The sequence below is a fragment of the Neofelis nebulosa genome, chromosome 18 (assembly GCF_028018385.1).
Source record: "Neofelis nebulosa isolate mNeoNeb1 chromosome 18, mNeoNeb1.pri, whole genome shotgun sequence".
In the NCBI taxonomy this organism is placed as follows: Eukaryota; Metazoa; Chordata; class Mammalia; order Carnivora; family Felidae; genus Neofelis; species Neofelis nebulosa.
In genome coordinates, this window is record NC_080799.1 from 40983942 (window position 1) to 41004462 (window position 20521).

At 43.9% G+C, this 20521-nt stretch overlaps 1 protein-coding gene across 1 annotated transcript in view; it reads left to right on the plus strand.

The window, feature by feature from the left end:
- The first annotated feature begins 608 nt into the window (after nucleotides 1–608).
- The window catches only part of LOC131500960 (ectonucleotide pyrophosphatase/phosphodiesterase family member 7-like), a 28630-nt gene continuing 8717 nt past the window's right edge, over nucleotides 609–20521 (plus strand). Inside the window, exons 1-2 of the mRNA XM_058710565.1 lie at nucleotides 609–926; nucleotides 18884–19029. Of these exons, the coding sequence (XP_058566548.1) occupies nucleotides 677–926; nucleotides 18884–19029 (396 nt within the window). The 5' untranslated portion in view covers nucleotides 609–676. The remainder of the gene's footprint in view (nucleotides 927–18883; nucleotides 19030–20521) is intronic.

Below are 20521 nucleotides of genomic sequence, written 5' to 3' on the forward strand. Positions count from 1 at the left end.
TCTGTAATTAGATAGAGATAATAGCTTTACAACGTTGTGAATGCACCAAATGTCACTGAATTTGTACACTTTCAAATGGTTAAAATGGTGTTATCCTATGTGTATTTAGCCACAGTATTTTTTTTTTATTTCTTATGGGGCATTTCCAACTAATAACCTACCTAGGATTTTTTTTAGTTAAATGGAATAGATAATGTATATACAGTTCCCAGTCCTCACAAGCCCTCAATCCATGGTGGCTGCGTTTGTAGTCATAATTCACAATAATTTGTTCTCCCTATAAAAACAGAATATACTGAGGAAAGGAAAGCACCAATCTAATTTGTTCCCCAAATCTTCACAATAGTGGAACTGATATAAAAGTCCAAAATATTTCACATGGTTTGACTTATTTTTATCATGGTAACATATGCATGACATAAAATTTACCATTTTTACCATTTTACAGTGTACAGTTCAGTGGCATTGAATGCATTCACAAGGTTGTACCACCATCACCACCATCCATTTCCAGAACTTTCCATCACGTAAAACATGACATCTTGTTACATTCCAGGTGTTTTGATCCACAGCGGAGCTCAGGCAGAATTATCAATTTGGACTTTGTTCAATCGCAGATAAAAAAGGGAGAAAATGGGAGCCGGCCCACAAACTCTGTGATGTTGGTGCTCGCAGCATGACAGGGTTTGGGGTCCTCACGCTGCTGCTGCCCATCCTACTGGGCTGGGCCAGCTGCCACCCTGTCCCTGGAAGGAAGAACTTCAACAAGCTGCTGCTGATCTCCTTCGATGGCTTCCGCTGGAACTATGACCAGGATGTGGACACCCCCAACATGGACCGGCTGGCCCAGGAGGGCGTGAAGGCCAAGTACCTCACACCACCCTTCGTGACAATGACGTCCCCGTCTCACTTCACCACCATCTCAGGTAAGCTCCACTCTGCAGCCAATTTGCCAATGCTAGTGGAAGCCCCAATGTCTGTCATTCCCTGAGATACAGCCCATTCTCAACCAGCTCTCGGGAGACGGAGGCAGTTCATGCAAATGGAAGAAGCACTAGCTAAGAATATTCTGGTTTCTAGAACCCCACTGCTACAGAGCCCCAGTCTGCAGACAGAATCAGGACCACACAGCTGCAGCCTCCCTAGCCCCTGCTCCCTGTTCCCCAGACCCACCCACCCTGCACCTTGCCTTACACACAGTGGCTGGTGATCTTTTCCAAAAGTAAATTATTAAGGGCACCTAGGTGACTCAGTCATTCAAGCATCTGACTTCAGCTCAAGTCATGATCTCGCAGTTCATGAGTTCGAGCCCCACATGGGTCTCTGTGCTGATGGCTCAGAGCCTAGAGCCTGCTTCAGATTCCCTGTGTGTGTGTGTGTGTGTGTGTGTGCACGCCCCTCCCCCACTCATGCTCTGTCTCTCTCTCTCTCTCTCTCTCTCTCAAATAAACGTTTAAAAAAATAATGATTTAAAAAAACAAAAGTAAATTATTAAAAGAACTTTATAAAAATAGTAAAACATTAAAGTTTAAAGAGCTCAATTCGATTAGAGGATTCCCTGGCTTATTACTGAAGAGTTGGAGGGACACCAATACTCTTTGAAGAGAATTCAAATTTTGTCTCTCTGTGGCCCAGAAAGTCCCCATGACCTGGCCCCTGATCCACTCTCTCCTATCTTCTCTTATTTCTCTTTCCCTTACACGGTTCTTTCCAGATCACAAAGGTCACCTGCCTGTGCCTCCACCCAGTCCCGACCTCTCTTAGTACCTTTGCCCTTGCCAGTCTCCCCAGCTTACCTAGAACGTGTAGCCCAAGAGGAGGACACAACATTAGACAAGAAAAGATACTAACAGATCTCATTACAACTAGGAAAGTCACTGAGAAGGAAGAGAAGAGTTTCTCCAGAAGAGAGCAAGGGCAAATTGACTTGAAATTGGAAACAGGAAAAGGCTCTCTGAGATGGAGCAGTTGAACTGAGAATTGAAAGAGAGTACAGGAGACAAGAGGAAAGAAAAGCATTCAGGCATAGGGAAGAGCATGTTCCAGATGTCTGTGATAGGAAGGAATGTGGTCATTCCATAATCCCAAATACCAAAATGCAAAGGATTCCACGATAGTAAGAATAACATCAGCTTTCTTTTCTCCAACATGGGCCTGAAGCCAGGCATGTGCTAGGTGCTTAGGCTTCAATGTCTCCAATACAACAATACTGCAAAGCAAGTGTTGTCCTCATTCCACAGATGAGAAAATGAAGGCTCAGAGAGGCCAAATAACTCATCAGTCACTTGGCCAAGAAATGGGCAAGGAAGAAGCCAGGCCTGGAACCAGGGTGTCCCTGGCCACGTGGAACTGGTTCTGCCCAGCTCTGAGCCTGGAATCCACAGACCCCTCTTGTGGGGTATGGAATGGTGCCTGGCAGTATGAGCCTCACCCCTATCCAGAAAACCACTCCCTTGGGGTCCAAGGCAGCTCTGGGAGCCTCTGAAATGATACACAAACTGCTAGTACCTTTTTCGGGGAGAGGGTTTTATCGCTTCCATCAGACTCTCAAAGGGGCCCTTGAATCAGAAACTTAAAAAATAAAGCTGAACAACCACTCAGAGGGAGATTTTCCTACATGTAAACTCTTTGAGAGGCAAGTCATTTGGGAACTATTAGTGCCAGGAAGCAGGAACTAAATAGCCCTTTTCTGGAGAAAGAGAATGCTACTTCCCAGTGGCATTAACTTTGTAACACTTAAAAGACTTCCCATGGGCAGATTCTGGGTCCCTGAACACTGAGAATATGATGGGCACAAAATATTATAAGGCATGCCCACCCTTTATTTATTCCCAGAAGATTTTTGATGAGAAGATATAAACAGTGAGAGCAAATTTTAAAAATTATAAAATTACTGCACCTCCTCGTCTACATTCATTGCCAGTGGGAAATGGAATTGGGTACAGCTTCAATGGAGGGTAATTTGGCAACACCCAATACAATCAGAATTGCACAAATTTTCTTATTTGGCAATTCCACTTGTAGGACTTTATCCAACAGATATATATCTGCTGGGTAGAAAATGATGCATGATGTACATGCAAAGTTATTCATTGCATTGGCATTTGTAACCACAAGAAAACAGAAACAACCTAACTATTCACCCAGAGGGGAATGGCTAAATAAAATACCAGATACCCATTGAATGGCATAGTCTGTTACCTTCAAAAGAAAAATGAGGAAGTTCTTTGTGTCCTGATAGGAAGTTATCTCCAAAATGGATTCAGTGACAAAAGCAAGATGCAAAGAATGTGTGTAGCATGAATATATGTGTTCATATAATATGGATGTGTATATATATGCATACAATTACTTGTAGATGCATAGAGGAAATCTGGATAAATACACAAGAAACTGGCGATACTGGTTCCTCCGAGGAGGGCACAGGGTAGGAGACTGGATTGTACCCCCTGTATAATTTTTAGATCTTGGACCATGTGAAACGTATTGCCTATAAATAACAAAGCATTGTATACAAAATAATCTTTTTAATTCACCCACTGTGGAAAAAACATGTTCCTTTGAACCCTCTTATTTATAACTAGACCTGCCATTTATTGAGCAAGTGAACATTCACTCTGCTTCAACTATAAAACAGGTTTTTCAACATCAGCTCTATTGACATTTGGGACTAGATCATTCTCTGTGCTGGGGTTGGAGGGGCGATATCCGGTGCACTGTGGAATGCTGAGCAGCATCCCTGGTCTGTACACCCACCTGATGTCAGGAGCACCCCTCCTCCCGATATGACAACCTGAAACGTCTCCAGACATTGCCCAATGTCTGCTGTGGGGGCAAATTGGCCCCAGCTGAAAACCCCTGCCTTGAATGGTTGAACCTGCTCATGAATAGGCCAAGCAGGTACCATGATCATCAGATCTTTCAATAATTTTAACGGTGATATGAAGTCAGGACAGTTACCCTCTTTACAGGGCAGAGATATCTGAGGCTCAAAGATGTACAAATCTTTTCTGGGGCAGAGGCAGGATTCAGACTCAGTCCTGGATGGTTCCAGACACTGGTTCCTCAATCCCTACCCTCCAGCATGACTACAGCCCGTCAGTGTCTTTGATTCTAAGTAATCTTTCCAAACCCCTCTGAATGTTGTCCATCCCCAGAGCTTCCAGGAAACGAGTATATATCCTGAGTATGTTGTATTAATGAAACAGAGACCACCCCAGACCCAGCAAAACCCTCAGCATTTGTCTCCATGAGCTGAGCTCAAGCCGACCTCTGTCTGACTCCAGTGTGCGCAAGAATTATCCGTAATAGAAAAAATAATGGTTAAAATGTGTGCTGCCAGCACCCAAAGACCTCATCAGATTCTAGGGTACAGACCTGACACAAACTATGATAAAGGGGGCTCTCCTAGCTCAACGACTAATTAACTTGTGTTCTTACGAACACCTCTGGGCAATTTAACAGAAGAGAGGTGATGAGGAAGAGCCTGTTGCACTGCTTCACATCCTAGCTCCAACACAGGCTCAGGTCTGAGAAGCCATGTGGCCACCTCCCTGAGCTTCCCAGACAGAGTTCAAGGAGCAGGGGCCAGGTGGTCCCAGGCCAGGAGAAGCCATGCCCCAGGCACAAGGACCCATGAGCAAGCTTCCCTAAGACAGCTGACTCAGCTGCCGAAGGTCAGAACCCTGGGCCCCCCAGAGAATCTGCTGCCCAGATATGGGCAGCAGAGCCTCCTCATACCTGGGGGCTGTCAGATGTGTGGGTATCTCAGCCCTCACCCCAGAACCAGAGTCACATGACCCTCATCAGTTTTCCCTGCTGCTGGTAAAGAAAGTCCTCCTGGAGAGTTTTTAAGGGGGCTTCCAACGTATTCATTCTTCCACTCAACAATTATTTTAGCATCTCTGTTGCGCCTGGCAGTGGGAACAATGGCCAACTATACACTTAAGTGACTCCAAGGTCTTGCCACTTCCTAGGACTTGTCCCAAGACACAGGCTCATGTCCCCTCTGTTTCCAGATCCCACAGATCTATTCAGGTGTTGTTTCCTTTTCTCTGCAGCTCTGCCAGGGAGAAAGATGAAGAGCCCCTTTCTTGTGGATCCTTCTGCCTCTGTGTTTCCTTTCACTGACAGCTCGGGGAATCAGACAGAGAGATGTGTTCTCACCTGGCTGTGTCCCCCCCCCCATAAGCCTTTTACTGCACCACAGCTCCTCTATGGCTACCATAAGGGGCAGAGCTTAAGAGGAATACCCACTTTCCATGCTTTCTCCAATAGCATCCTCTCCTTGAAACAGGAAGGGCAGAAGTCCTGAGCAAAAGACTCAAGGAAAGAAGATTTCTTGAAAACTGGCTACTAATTCAAAATATCCTACTTCATCACCTCTACACTCAAAAAAATCTTTGCAAAGAATGTAAATTTTTCCTCCAAGTACAGGCTCCCCCAGCACCATCTACAAGACGGGGAAGTAGAGCCCCTGTCTAGGATTTAAGCTCCCAAGTGCAAAGCAAGCCTTAGCTCTGGAGGAAACATTCTCCCTCCAGCTCCCCAAAGACGGGCACTGGGTAGGCCTGCACATTAATCAAGCTCAGCCCCTCCCCCAGTGAATGGGCCATTACTTCCTCCAACATAGTTTTCTTCTTCCCACCTGGCTTCATAACCCCCACCCCCAAACTCCATGCCACACACACACACACACACACACACACACACACACACACACACGGGAACTTGGCCACAGGACCTGGAAGTTTCTTAAAATAGAATGATGTATTACTTTTCTGTGGCTGCAGAACAAATTACCACAAACAGTTTAGTACAACACCCATGTATTATCTCTCAGTATCCATGGGAAAGGAGTCAGCACCAGTGAGCTGGAGCCTCTGCTCAGGGTCTCACAAAGTCACAATCAAGGTGTCAGCTAGGATGGGGTCCCAAGCTCTCATGGCTGTTAGAAGAATCCATTTCCCTGCAACTGTAGAATTCATGGCAACTTGCTCCTTTGAGGCCACAGGAGAGGGTCTCTCTGCTCTAAATCCTATTTTAAGAGCTCACCTAATAAAGTCAGACCCACGCTGGATAATCTCCCTTTTGATTAACTCAAAATGAACTGATAAGGATTCAAAGGATCTGCAAAATCTCAACTTCTCCATGTTCTGTTGGTTAGAAGCAAGCCACAGGTCTCACCTATGTTCAAGGGAAAAGAATTATACCAGGCATATATATCAGGGGACAAGAACCTTGAGAACCATTTTGGAATTCTGCCTAGCACAAACAGGTCCCTGATGGGGCTTAGATAAACAGGAGGTGAGCATCAGTCTTTGTGTAAAGGCAAAAGTTAACAGGATCATGCCCCAGAGTGAAGCTCCAGAAAGCCCGCAGAATTATGGCTAACCCCTGAACCCCAAGGGTTGATGTCAGAGGGGCAATAAATGTCCATGGAGGCTGGGCTGTCCAATCATAGTGTGTCACCACATCAGTATTAGACTTTCTGTTGCTTAGGCAAAAATGAGGAGGAGGAGGACAAAGAGGAGGAGGAGAAGAAGTTGGGGGAGAATTATTAATTGAAAGTATTTATAGTCATTTCCTAGGGCTGCCATAACAAAGTACCACAGTTTACTTAACAGTACTGGGCAGTTTAAAGCAACAGAAAATTATGAAGTGCCTGGTTGGCTCAGTTGGTAGAACATGTGACTCTCCATCTCAGGATTGTGAGTTCAAGCCCCATGTTGGGTGTAGGGATTGCTTAAAGGTTTTTTTTAATCTTAGAAAAAAAACCCAGAAATTTATTGTTTCACACTTGTGGAGTCCAGAAGTTGGAAATCAAGGTGTTAATGGAGCTGTATGCCCTCTCAAATCCACAGGGAATCCTTCCTGTCTCTTCCTCACTTCTTGTAGTTTGTTGGCAATCTCTGGCATTCATTGGCTTGTAGATGCCACAGTCCCATCCTCCATCCAATCCACAGAATTTTCCCTGTGTCTCTGTTTTCATATAGTCATCTTCTTGTAAGGGAACAAGTCATTTGGATTAGGGGCCCACCCCACTGCAGCATGACCTCATCTCTGTAGTGGACCTATTTCCAAATAAGGTCCCATTCTGAGCATCTAAGCTTAGGACTTCAACATCTTTTTTGACAAACAGTTCAACCGATAATAGTACCGTAAGACATAATTAATTGATAACTACAGGCATTAGTAATCCAGATCCTCATATTATGTCATCACAATGATCTATCTCCCTCCTTTTCCCTCTCCCTCTCTTTCTTTCTGTCTCTCTCTAAGAGTGACCACAAAATTCCCAAGGCTGGCTCTCATTGGACCAATTTACTTCTCAGAACCAATCGCTATGGCCCGGGGGAGAGTGGAACAATGCTGAACACCCAAGCTGAGACTACGTGTCCACCCCCAGTTTGGGGTTAATGGGGTGGCAAGCCTCACACAAACCAGGTAGACTGCAAGTCAGGGGCTGGTGGGTTCCCAGTGGAAAGTCAAGGACTGTTATCAGAGAAAAGACCAACAGAGGAAGAACTGGCAGGAAGTACTGAGGTCTACCACGCCAGCCTGGGGCTGACGATGTAGGGATGGGGGTGTACAGTCCAGTGGCCCAGTACTCAGTCCCAAGAAATCACAGCCTCAGCTATGGGGCACCCCGTGGATACAGTACCCACACCTGCAAACAGCCACATCCCAGCATGGTCCCCCCAGTCTCCCTGAACTGTCCCAATTCCCCTCAGATCTCACTGAAATGAAAAGCCATTCTCTGAGGGTTAGAAGCTCATTCTGCTAGTTTAAATCACCCAATTCCTTCTCCCTCTCCAGAAGCCTGTACTTACTGCTCCATCACTGGTAATGACAGTGAACATTTCTGCAATCTCAGTTTTTATTGCAAAGTGATTGAAGACCAGTGAGAATAAGTTATGCTGCTGAAACTAAGGAAATCCCGCCAAGCAAGTGGTGGGTGGATAGGAAGTCTTATGGCAGCAGCATATATTTTCTCCCCCAAGGAACCTACTGAAAATAAGAAGCTATCACCACCATGTTTCAGACAAAGGCTATAGAAAATGTAAGCTGTGATATTATAATTTAACAATTTTAAATCTAGTCAAATAGATATGGATCAGAGGTGAAAGGGGGATGCTCGTAAGGAGATGATGGTGGAGGATAATAACAGTGAGGTCCTCTCTGCTCTTCATTTCCTCCTTTCTTGGAAGGACACTCGATGGTAGGCTCAAGGTCCCTATCAGTCAGAAATTAAGCTTCTCCCAATTCCAGAACCGCGCCAGAACAACTCCAAAATCAGAACCACCACTTGTAACCATGTAGACGGTGTACAGCACAATTCTGGGAAGAACTGTTTTCATGAATGCTATGTGGGTGGTGCCCCCTGGAGGTGGGCAGGGCACAATTTGCACAAATGATCAGTTACTTACATTCTATCCCAAAATCAACCTATAAGAGGTAAAAAGTCCTCATAGATGTCATAACCAGTCATGAATCCACCTCTCCTTCTGCCTGAAACAAGAGCAAAAGAAGCATGGCCAAATGTATTTAGATGATCTTTAAGACTAGAGCAGGGTTCTCAATGTCCCACCACTGACATTTTAGGCCAAATCATTCTTTGTCTTTAGGGGGGCTGTCTTGTGTGTTGTAGAATGTTTAGAAGCATCCCTGGCTTCTACTCACTAGATGCTAGCAACATCCCTCCCCTCTCCCAGTTGTGACAACCGAAAATGTCTCCAAGACATTGCAAATGTTCCTTGGGGGGCAAAATCACCCCCTACTTGAGAACCCTTGAACTAGAGGTATAATACACAAATCACATATAAATCAGAGGGCCAAAGGTCACCCATGTGACACTCTATCCAGTGAAAAAAAAATAGAGTCTGAAAGAGGTAAGAGAGGTAGGGAAAGGAAAAGGAAATTAAATCCCTGCTGCTGGTTAACAGTACAAGCCCAGCAGATGTTGTTGGAAACCTAGTTAGAAGATGTAAACCTTTTAATCAGCTCCCATCCTTCTCCCCCAGAAACCACTCTCCACTGAAAAAGTCCTGGAAGTCAACAAAGCCCCAAACACAGATGAAACAAAGAAAACCACAGATAGAGACAGAAAAGACGTGTTTCCAACACTAATCATTTCCACAAGGAACGAAAAGTGGAGAAATAAGAAAATATTTCTTATTATTAAGAAAATAAATAAGAAAAGAAAATAATTGAAAATAAGGAAGGCTGGAAAACCAGGGTATTCCCTAACTTTTCAGTACACTAATTTCTAAAGTTAGTGTAGAAAAAGCAGAGAAAATTGCACAAGGAACCCCCTATACCCATCACCGAACTGTAAGAATTTTTCCACATTTTGCCAATCCTGTTCCATTGTCTCCACTCAGTGGACTTTTCTTTCTTCTTTTCTGCCTGCCTGCCTTTCTTTCTGGAAACTTTTTTTTTTTTTAATGTTTATTTTTTGAGAGAGAGAGAGAGAGTGAGAGCATGCTCAAGTGGGGGAGGGGCAAAGGGAGAGGAGGACAAAGGATCTGAAGCGGGCTCTGCACTGACAGCAGTGAGCCCCATGTGGGGCTCAAACTCATAAACCATGAGATCATGACCTGAGCTGAAGTTCGATGCTCAAGTGACTGAGCCACCCAGGCACATCATGGAACCTTTTTTTTTTTAAGTTTATTTATTTATTTTGAGATGGAGCATGAACGATGGAGGGGGGCAGAGAGGGAGGGAGAGAAGAGAATCCCAAGCAGTTTCGGCACTGTCAGCACAGAGCCCAATGCAGGTTATGTGAGATCATGACCCAAGCTGAAGTCAGACACCTAACCGACTGAGCCACCCAGGTGTCCCCTTTCTAGAACCTTGTAAAGCAAATTCCAGACATTATGCCATGTCATCTATACCACATCAGTGTAAATTTCTAACCAAAGAATTTGATTTGGTTTTGTTTTTATAAAACCTCCACACCATAATTAACATGAAGAAACTAGGACTCTTCCAGGTAGAGAAAAGATCTAATTGCCACCTTAGAGATTCTCCTATTAGTGCTTCTCAAGTTTGAATATGTATATGAATCACCTGGGGATCTGGTTAAAATGCAGATTCCAGTTCAAAGGATCTGAGGTGGGGCCATTCCAAGAAGCTCCCAAGTAATGCTGATGCTTCAGGTCTATGGATTACACATGAGAACGTGTCAGCCCAAAACACCACAGCAACTGAGAAAAAAAATCATGACTGCTCTGGATTCCAAGGTCTTGAGTGAGAAAAGCTGGAACCACTTGAGGGTAACAGCACAGGTGTATTAGTTTCCTATGGCTGCTGTAACAAAGTACCATAAGCTGGGTGGCTTAAAGCAACTGAAAGTCCAGAGACCAGAAGCCCAAAATAAAGTATCAGTGGGCCATGCTCCCTCCAGAGGTTCAAGGGGAGAATCTTTCCTTCCCACTTTGTCTTCTAGTGGCTACCAGCATTCCTTGATTTGTAGCCACATCATTCCAATATCTGCCTCCATGATCATGTTGTCTCCTTTCTCCTTTTCCGTCTGAGTCCTCTCCTCTTCTGCCTCTTGTAAGGATATTTGTCTTTGGATTTAAAGTCAACATGGATAATCCAGGATCATCTCATGTCAAAATCCTTAATTACAACTATGAAGACCTAGTTTCCAAATAAGGCAACATTCACAGGTTCTGAGAATAAGAATATGGACATATAAATGGGGGGGGGGGAGGGGGGCGGGGGGTGCCAGTGGGCACCATTCAGTCCACTATAGTGGTAAGAGGAGAAAATAAAGTGAGAAAAAAAAATACAGCGGAGAGATCCCATTTCCGTGACAGTGGCTAGTAAGGCAGGTCAAGGGTAGAACTGTGTGTTAACAGAGTTTCCAGATGGAACTCAAGAAGCCGTCTACTTCCAGCTGCTCAAAGAGAGAACGTTTCTGCTTTTGACAGCAGATAAAGGAAGAGGTATAGAGTGTGAAAGACCATTCTCTGTTGGCCTAGTTCCTAAGGAATTGTGCCTCTGCCTTAGGGCCATTCTCAAGTCTTGTTCAAGGATAAAATGATTTATTGATGACCATAATTAAAAAGCAATGTCAAAAAGAAGCAGCATCAGCATTTTTCATTCGCACTTACACATGAGCAAGAGTGGTTTAGTAAAATGGGCATGCTAGGGTTTTATATTCTCTGTCCAGACAAGGGCTGCCATCATGAGTGCTAGTGTTGGGGACAAGCCTCAGTTCTATAGCAGGAATTGATAAGGTTTTAAATTTTGATTGGTTCACCTGTTCTCATTTCAAGTACTTTTGTTATGGGTCCAGTGTATTATCAATGGGTGGTACCCTGGGTGTGCACACTTCGGTGAGTGTGGTTTTCAGCATCAGTGGAGGCTGCTTTCCCATCAGTGTCTTGGCTGTGGTTCTGAATGAGCTTGTTAGCTTGAGAATGGAATATTGGGTGGATTTAAGGTGGTGAGTTGACCTGATTTGGCAACCATTCTTCCTGACTTCATACTAGCTGGTTAACAAGACATTTTCTTCTTTGGTTTTGGGAATGTGAACTTAATGAATCACAAATTGGGAGGAAAATGAAGATATGCTTATAGTTTATATGGTAGATTAGTTTAAAGGAATTAGTGAATAACACAAGCAGTTTCTCAGGATTAAAGTGTGTCTACACCCAGATGGACTATCTGTAAATATACACTGTTCCACCTGAAAATTAGTAGATAGGAACAGAGCAAATGTTTGGGGCGGGGGGGGGGGGGAGGAATGCCCTTATTGAGTTATTAAGTTATGGCATGGTTTATTTTAATCCCACTAAAATATCTTTTTTCCCAAATTGACTTTGGATTAAATCAGGTTCTGCTTCCTACTTGTTCAGAGCATACCTGGCCATCTGCAAATGGGGCAGAAGTAAGAGGGAGTTTTTTCTTTTTTTTTTTTTTTTTTTTTTTTTTTTTAATTTTTTTTTTTTTTCAACGTTTATTTTTTTATTTTTTGGGACAGAGAGAGACAGAGCATGAACGGGGGAGGGACAGAGAGAGAGGGAGACACAGAATCGGAAACAGGCTCCAGGCTCTGAGCCATCAGCCCAGAGCCTGACGCGGGGCTCGAACTCACGGACCGTGAGATCGTGACCTGGCTGAAGTCGGACGCTTAACCGACTGCGCCACCCAGGCGCCCCAAGAGGGAGTTTTTTCAATTAAACTCAACAAACATTTGTTGAATGCCTACTAAGGGTAAAGCCCTATGCTTTGTGCCAGGTTGATACCAAAATAAATGAGCACAGCCCTACTCTTAGGAAGCTTTTAAACTAATGGAGAAAACATATTTAGAGGTAATCACCTGAAATTCAAGAGGAAATGAGATGAATGCTGAATGCAAAGTATAAGCAGGATGGAATGGCATTAATGCCATGTGTGTCCAGTTCCAATGACACTCCCTGACAGCCAACGGCAATACTGCACAGATACCCATTTCTTGTATGATCTGAAGGCCCATGAAGGTTTGAGCCTTGGCAGATCTAGTATAGGTCTAAAGTCTACGTCTGGTCTAGTCCTGATCTTAGGAGTGGTTTTCATCCATCACAAGCCAAGGAATAGCCTAAAACACTGGCAAAAACTGAAAAAATTACAGCTTCTAGAGCAGGGCTTCTGCTCTAGAACAATAAGCCAGTCACAACAATTTTGTTGTTTGTTATTGTTCACAACAATAAGCCTGTCGTGAACCATCTCGACCATTTTGTCATTATAATCAAAAAAGGAAAGATTTTCAGCAGTCTTACCGGGTAGACGCCTGACCCTATCTTAGTTCAAACTATGGAACTAAACTCTCAAGCCATCTAACAATGGCCAAAATAGTGATCTGTCCACAACAACAGAACAGAACAACAGTGCTCACTTCTTTCCCAAGGCATATCATGTAAGTTTAGGTCATTAACAAATAAGAACTAGGCAAACTTGAGCTACCTAATCCTTGAAGGGAGGTAACTGACAATGGTTACAACTCGAGCAGGGTATTATAAAACCACCACTATCTACTTTTGCCCAAGCAGTGAACTGCTTAGTTTTAATAGTTAAAAATCATGGCAAATACAGCTGACACTTGAACAACATGGGGGTTAGTAGTGGTGAACCCACACACAGTCAAAAGCCCACATAGAACTTTTGAATCCCCAAAAATTTAAAAACTAATAACCTAATATTTACCAGAAGCCTTACTGATAACTTAGTAAATTAACACATATTTTATATGTTATATGTATTATAATCTATATTCTCACAATAAAAGAAAATGTTGTTAAGAAGGTCATAAGGAGGGGCGCCTGGGTGGCTCAGTCGGCTAAGCGTCCGACTTCAGCTCAGGTAACGATCTCGCGGTCTGTGAGTTCGAGCCCCGCGTCGGGCTCTGTATTGACAGCTCAGAGCCTGGAGCCTGTTTCAGATTCTGTGTCTCCCTCTCTCTGACCCTCCCCTGTTCATGCTCTGTCTCTCCCTGTCTCAAAAATAAATAAAACGTTAAAAAAAAATTTTTAAGAAGGTCATAAGGAAGAGAAAATACATTTATAGTACTGTACTGTATTTGTCAAAAACAATCTGGCATGTAAATGGACCTGCACAATGCAAGCCCATGTTGCTCAAGGATGGACTGCATTTACTCTCACCTGCCACCAGGCTCCAGTGTCACCTCCTCTGTGCAGCCTTCCCTGATACCCTCTTTTCTGTGTTCCCACTGCACTTTGTTCAGCATCTATTGGAGCACTGATCTCCAGCTATGTCAGTAAAATACAGAAATCCTTTCACACTAGCTCAAGGGAAAGGACCACCTTGCAAGACTCTAACAGGCAAACTTGGGCAAGGGAACCAAATGAGGGATTATTAGGAATAATGGAAAATGGAGTTAGAGAAACCAGATCCCACTTTTCTGGCTCTCAGAAACCCAGTGGTCCCTATTTTTTTTTTATTTTTTTCAACATAATTCATTGTCAGGTTGGCTAACATACAGTGTGTACAGTGTGCTCTTGGTTTTTGGGGATAGATTCTCATGATTCATTACTTACATACAACACCCAGTGCTCATCCCAACAAGTGCCCTCCTCAATGCCCATCCCCTATTTACCCCTCTCCCCTGCCCCCCCATCAACCCTATCCAAAATCTGTAAAGAACTTACCAAATTCAACACCTGAAAAACAAATCACCCAGTGAAGAAATGGGCAGAAGACATGAATAGACACTTTTCCAAAGAAGACATCCAGAAACCCAGTGCTCCTTCTAATCAGCCCCAGGAACTCTCTTATCTCTACTTCTCTCACTCACAACCAGCTTTCTCTTTTTGCTCATGACCTATCATGGTAGGCTACTGGGAGCCCACCACCAGCTGATTAGTTACTGCATCTCTTGGTTTAAGTCTTGAGAGAGAATTGGGTTCCTCGCCAGCCAACTGAATGTAGGGAGGAGACATCACATGGTACAAATATGGTACCTAGACCTGCCTCTCGGCAGGGCCTGTAAGTTGGGGAATCCTAAGACTGGGTGACTGTGAGCATTGCAGGCACCCCCAGAACATGCTCTCTTATTAACTCTCTCCCCTGGTCCCTAGATTATGAACACCATGGGACAATGGAGGATAGTACTTGGGTCAAAATGTTTGAAGGGGAGGGTTTGGATCAAATGCTGGATTTGATGTTTCTCTAAATTCACCTTGCAAGTATTTGAGAAATAAATAAATGTCAGTCTCTGAGAATCAAGAGAAAGGAGTCAAATCTAGCTGGGTTCGTTCCCACACCTGAAATGCTCGGCTGGGAGAATTTACCTGCATCTTGCCATAACTGGTATGGTGTGGGAGTATGCATTGTACCCTGATTAAAGCATAATTAGCAAGCAGCAGGATTAACGCTCTCTGAGAGAGCTCATCCTACTTCCTGTTTAACTTGCATAATTACCCACATCACAGACACTGAAATGACATGGATAATAGACTCTCAGAATGGATAAAGCCAGAGAGGACCTTGGAAATCATTAATCCTCTCATTTTATGAAGGTGGAAAATGAAGCCCAAGGGAAGAACAAGTGCTTTCAAGAGCCAAGACCAAACCCAGGTGTCCCACTCCTGAAAGCAGCCCCGCTTCTGTAGCATCATACTGCAGTGAGGGCAGCATCACCCAACCCAAGTGAAACCAGTTCCTTTGCAGCTACTGGAACTCCAGGCATGGCCAACACTGTTGCCTTCACGCAGCTTTGCCAGCCCAGTCCCTGATTGTCTCCAGAGTACAAAATGCAATTTTAGTAAAACTGATTGCTGCTCTCTACAACTGTTCATTTCTTAGCTTTCCCCCCACCTCCCCATCTTGTTCTGCCCACATTCCAGAACAGGGCCTTAACCATGATAAAGAGGCTTGAGCAGCAGGAAGGAGGAACCGAAGGGGCAATGGAAATTCCTGCTGGGTCATTAGTGGTCCCCAGCCACTGGCTAGATTTAGAACATACCTTTATTTTTTTTTTAATTTTTTTTTTCAACGTTTATTTATTTATTTTTGGGACAGAGAGAGACAGAGCATGAACGGGGGAGGGACAGAGAGAGAGGGAGACACAGAATCGGAAACAGGCTCCAGGCTCCGAGCCATCAGCCCAGAGCCCGACGCGGGGCTCGAACTCACGGACCGCGAGATCGTGACCTGGCTGAAGTCGGACGCTCAACCGACTGCGCCACCCAGGCGCCCCTAGAACATACCTTTAAATGTCAGGGTGGAAATAACACAAACACCATGGAGACAGTTCCCTTTTTGCAATTACTGGGACTAGCCATGCCACAAAATGGAAGGGTCATGCTCCCTGAACTCATTTTAGATTAGTTGTTTGAAACTTGGGTAACATCTCTTTGAGGGGAAAAGGGATTCTATGATGGGTTCCCAGGCTAGTCTATTTAACTGATACTATAATTGACCTCTTGGTCCCAGAGCCTGGAAACCAGAATCATTAAGGTCCAGGGAGGGGAAGTTTCCATGTCCATGGTGTCCTTTGCTTCCTCCTATCCCTCCTCCAAATCCTCCCAATGTCTCTGAGCCCCCAAGCTTCCCCAGATACTGGAATACTCCAGGTTTTGACAGCTGCCAGCCTTCCCTTTGGGCTCTTAGGGAAGCTGCTATCAACCCAGATTTTGGAGTAATGGGTAATCTGCTAGAACTAATCCACATACATGTGTGAATGACTAACAGTCCCTGAACCAGTGGCTCTGACATGTCAGTTGGCTAAGAAAATGCAAACTCGCAGACCCAACCCTAGATGTGTGGATTGAGGAAGGGCTAGATTGGAGAACAGAGAATTTGTGTTTTTTTAACAGTAGTTCAACTGATTCTAATGTTGGTGGTATAGATACCATGGATAAATACTGGAACAGGTGAAGTGGCAGGCATTTATAATTCCATGGTGATTTGCTCTTTACTGGGCAGGAAGAGTCACACAGAACAGAATCCAGGATTTGCAGGTAAAAAAGATAAAGACAAAAGCAAGCTACTACCTGGGTGAATTATCTCTGTGCTTCCATTTCATCTGCTGTGACATGACATGGCTCAACCATGAGAAAACTTGGACACTACAACAAGGAGAGGATTTGTTGTAGATTTCAAAAAAGGAAAAGTTCTTGTCCATTTGGCCCCCATCTACCCATAACAAAGTACCCTCACTTGTGGTATTCAACCCCCCTCGTGACATACAGTATCACGGGGAGATTAAAAGCCCAGGTTGTAATGCTCAACACCTTAAGTCATTCAGTAAATGCACAGCAAACCCAATGAGATACCCCTGCATATCCACTCGGTTGACCATAATCAAAAAAAGGAAGAAACAAGTATTGGTGAGAATGCAGAGAATTCGGAACTCCTGGACATCGCTAGTGGATATGTAAAATTGTACAGCCACTATGGAAAATGGTTTGGCAATTCCTCTAAAAGTTAAACATAGAGTCACCATATGACCCACCAATTCTACTCTGAAGTATATACCCAAAAGAATTGAAAGCAGGGACTCAAACAGATACTTATACATGAATGTTCATAGCAGCATTATTCGCAGTAGCCAAACAACCTAGAAACAACCTAAATGTCCACTAATAGATGGATAAACACATTCTGGTCTATTCATACAACAGAATATTATTCAGCCATTAAAAGGAATGAAGTACAGATATATGCTACAACATGGATGAACCCGGAAAACATGAGACTAAGTAAAAGAAACCAGACACAAAAAGTCACATATTGTGAGATTTCATTTCTATGAAATGTCCAGAATACCTAAATTTATAGAGACAGAAAGCAGATTAACGGCCAGTAGCAGGTAGGGGAATGGAGAACTGGGGAGTGACTGCTAATGGGTACAGTCTCCTTTTGCAGTGATGAAAATACCTTGGGACTAGAAAGAGGTGATTATTGCACAACATTGTGACTATAAGTGCCACTGAATTGTACACTTTAAAATGTTAATGGTTATTTTTATGTTTTGCAAATTTTACCTACTAAAAAAAAAGCGGGGTGTAACCAAACCTCCTGGGTTCAAAGCCCAGTACTGCTACATGATCTTGAGCAAACTCTGTGCCTGATTCCTGTAAAGGGGAAAATCTCTAAAGGCAGGACAATAAATATGTGCCATGATTTCATCACACAAACCCTACCCACTATTATTCAGGCAAACCAAGGCCAGGCAGGTTAGGGGCTTGTTCAAGTTCACATAACAGGTTCAGAAGTTAACTCAGAGCTGGTACCCAGCTCTTTTTGGACTCTAAGTCCATGCTCTTCCCCTGTTGACCATCCAATTTGATCCCTCACCAGGAACCTTGATACCAAGACCCCAGTCCCTAACAGCAGTGCAACTTTTTTCCAGTGATTCCAAGCATGGTGTACCTACAAGGCAGAAATGATAAAGCAACAAGTATTTTTGCTTCTTCCCAGCTGAAAGCCTTGGCCATCCTAAGAGGACTTTACCCACCAGGAGCTTGGCAACGACTGAGCCAGTGGAGAATTTTCCCCTCTCGATTCCCGTGACAATCAAGGTCTAGTCACAGAATGTCCTGTCTTGATTTACCTTGAAAATAGGAGAAATCATCACTATCTTATTGCAATCAGTAGGGTCACCCAGAGGAATCTCTTCCAGAATGTGGGGGAGTGGACACTCAGCTGTTCCCTGGGTCTTTTGGTTAAGTCTTTAGACTACTCCCCAGTATGCACTCTCCTTTTCCCCAGTACAGTGTAAGATCACAGGTACTTTCTATATCTGGTTCAATTCTTATGTTTTCAAGAATAATCTAGCTTACTCACATTCCCCAAAATCCACTTTCCTTCTTTAAGTAGAGAGAAATAAGTCTATACCCATCTATGTCTAGAAATCTTTCTTGATTCCATTGTTTTCCTCAAACAGCACAGCCAATGGGAGTCCTAGGAAAAACCCTAGGATATTTGCCAAGAATTGGGCTCACTGGATATTCAATATTGAATCAGACCATCACAAGCAGAAGATAAGGAATATCACCCCACAGGATATATCCAAATCCCAGGCTCTTGCCTTCTGGACACAGAATAACCTAAGTAACCTGGCCTCCCTAAGCCTTCCCTCCTCGCCCATCAGTTTCCACAGCCCACCCTAGCTTCCTCCAGGACTGTTCCAGGCAACAGATCCAATCTGGCAGGTGCGAGATTCTATTAGCCCTTTCATTATGGCTACCAATGTTTGCACCTCCAGAAAACCAAATCTAAAGCCCCAGGGTGGCCACCCAGAGTGACAGTCCCCCAGAAGAAGTAGGCCAACCAGAAGGATATTGGAGGAGGTCTTAAGATCACTTTGACACCGCTGGCAGTATCCATTCATAGAACTTATCAGTACCTTCCCTCCTTCATTCCCAAGGTCGCTGGATTGAAGATCATGGAGTCATTCACAACATGATGTTTAACACAGAGACACACTGGAAGTACTCCTTCAAGACCACACAGAATAAGACTGAATGGTGGGACAATGGTGTTCTCCCCCTCTGGATCACAGCCCAGAGACAGGTACTTTCAGAAACCCTGGGTTGGCTTCCAGGGACATTGCATCACATTCTTAAGCATGTGGGACGGGGGTTAGAAGCTATGACCTCGAGTAAGTGACTTAACTTCTCTAAGCATGTTTCCCTAAATGTGTAATGGGAATAATGATGATGTGCTTATTTAATAGATTTTACATAAGTATTAATTGAAACATGCATTTAGCCATTATTGATGGATAAGTCTCTACAAGGGCAGAGTCTGGCTTAATCACAATTGTACCTCCAGGGCTCACCATAGGGCTCTGTCACATTTTTTTAACCCAGTAGCACTTTCATGTCTGTTTATACACTTGTCTCAGACTTAAGCATAAAAGCCCTTAGGAATGAAGTTGACCATTTAATGAATCTTCAGACCACGGAAAGTTCTTAAGAGAACATTCACTTGAAAGGATTCTGGTAGCCATTTATTATTGCTTCAAAAAGGCAGAAATCAGAACTCTGTGTTTAAGTCCTAGCCCAAAACCTTTTGTCAGCTTTGTGTTTTCTTAATAAGCTTCCACAGTCGTCACTTCAGAGTAGGACCTCCTCCTTGTCTTCCCCAAGACACCAATCTTTGCTCCAAAGATCCCCTTGGCACTGGCACTTCACCTCTATGCTCCAAGGTACACTGGGTGTGTCATGTTGCAAGATGGTGCCATTGCAGCTCAGAATGCAGGCTGTGAACTTGGACACCTGGAGCAGGATCCAGCCAGCTCCACCCTTCTCCAGCTGCATGACCTTAGGCAACAACCTCCTCTGGGTGTGTGATTTGCCCCACCCATAAAATGAAAACTGTCAGTCCCTGCTTCTTAAGCCCATTGGGAGGGTGAACTGAGATAATGCACATGTCTTGAAAACTAAATGTTCAAAAACTATTAGTCATTAAAGGAAGCTGAATCATCTTAGCACTTCAGCTGGTCACTACAGCTCTAAACCAGAACTAACCAAAGGAACTTTCTTTGATTATGGACATGTTCTACTGTGTACTTTCCAAAATGGAAGCCACCAGCCATGTGTGCTTATTGAGCCCTTGAAATGTGGCTAGTGAGACTGAGGAACCAACTTTTTAACTGCATTTGATTTTAATTAATTTCAACTTAACTCTAAATACCACATGTGGCTAAGGGCTACCATATTGGACAATGTAGCTTCTAGATGAATCACAGGGAGTTGTCAATGACTCTACCCTAGCTTCATTTTTCCCCCTAACTGTTGGGCTCTAGATTCCTTCCTCTTCTGTCACATTTTTTAAAAGTTTTTTAACATTTATTTAGTGTTCAGAAACAAGAGAGACAGCATGAGCATGGGAGAGGCAGAGAGAAGGGGAGACACAGAATCCGAAGCAGGCTCCAGGCTCTGAGCTACCAGCACAGAGCCCGACGCAGGGCTTGAACTCACAAACTGCGAGATAATGACCTGAGCTGAAGTCAGACGCTTAACCAACTGAGCCACCCAGGCGCCCCTTCTGTCACATTTTT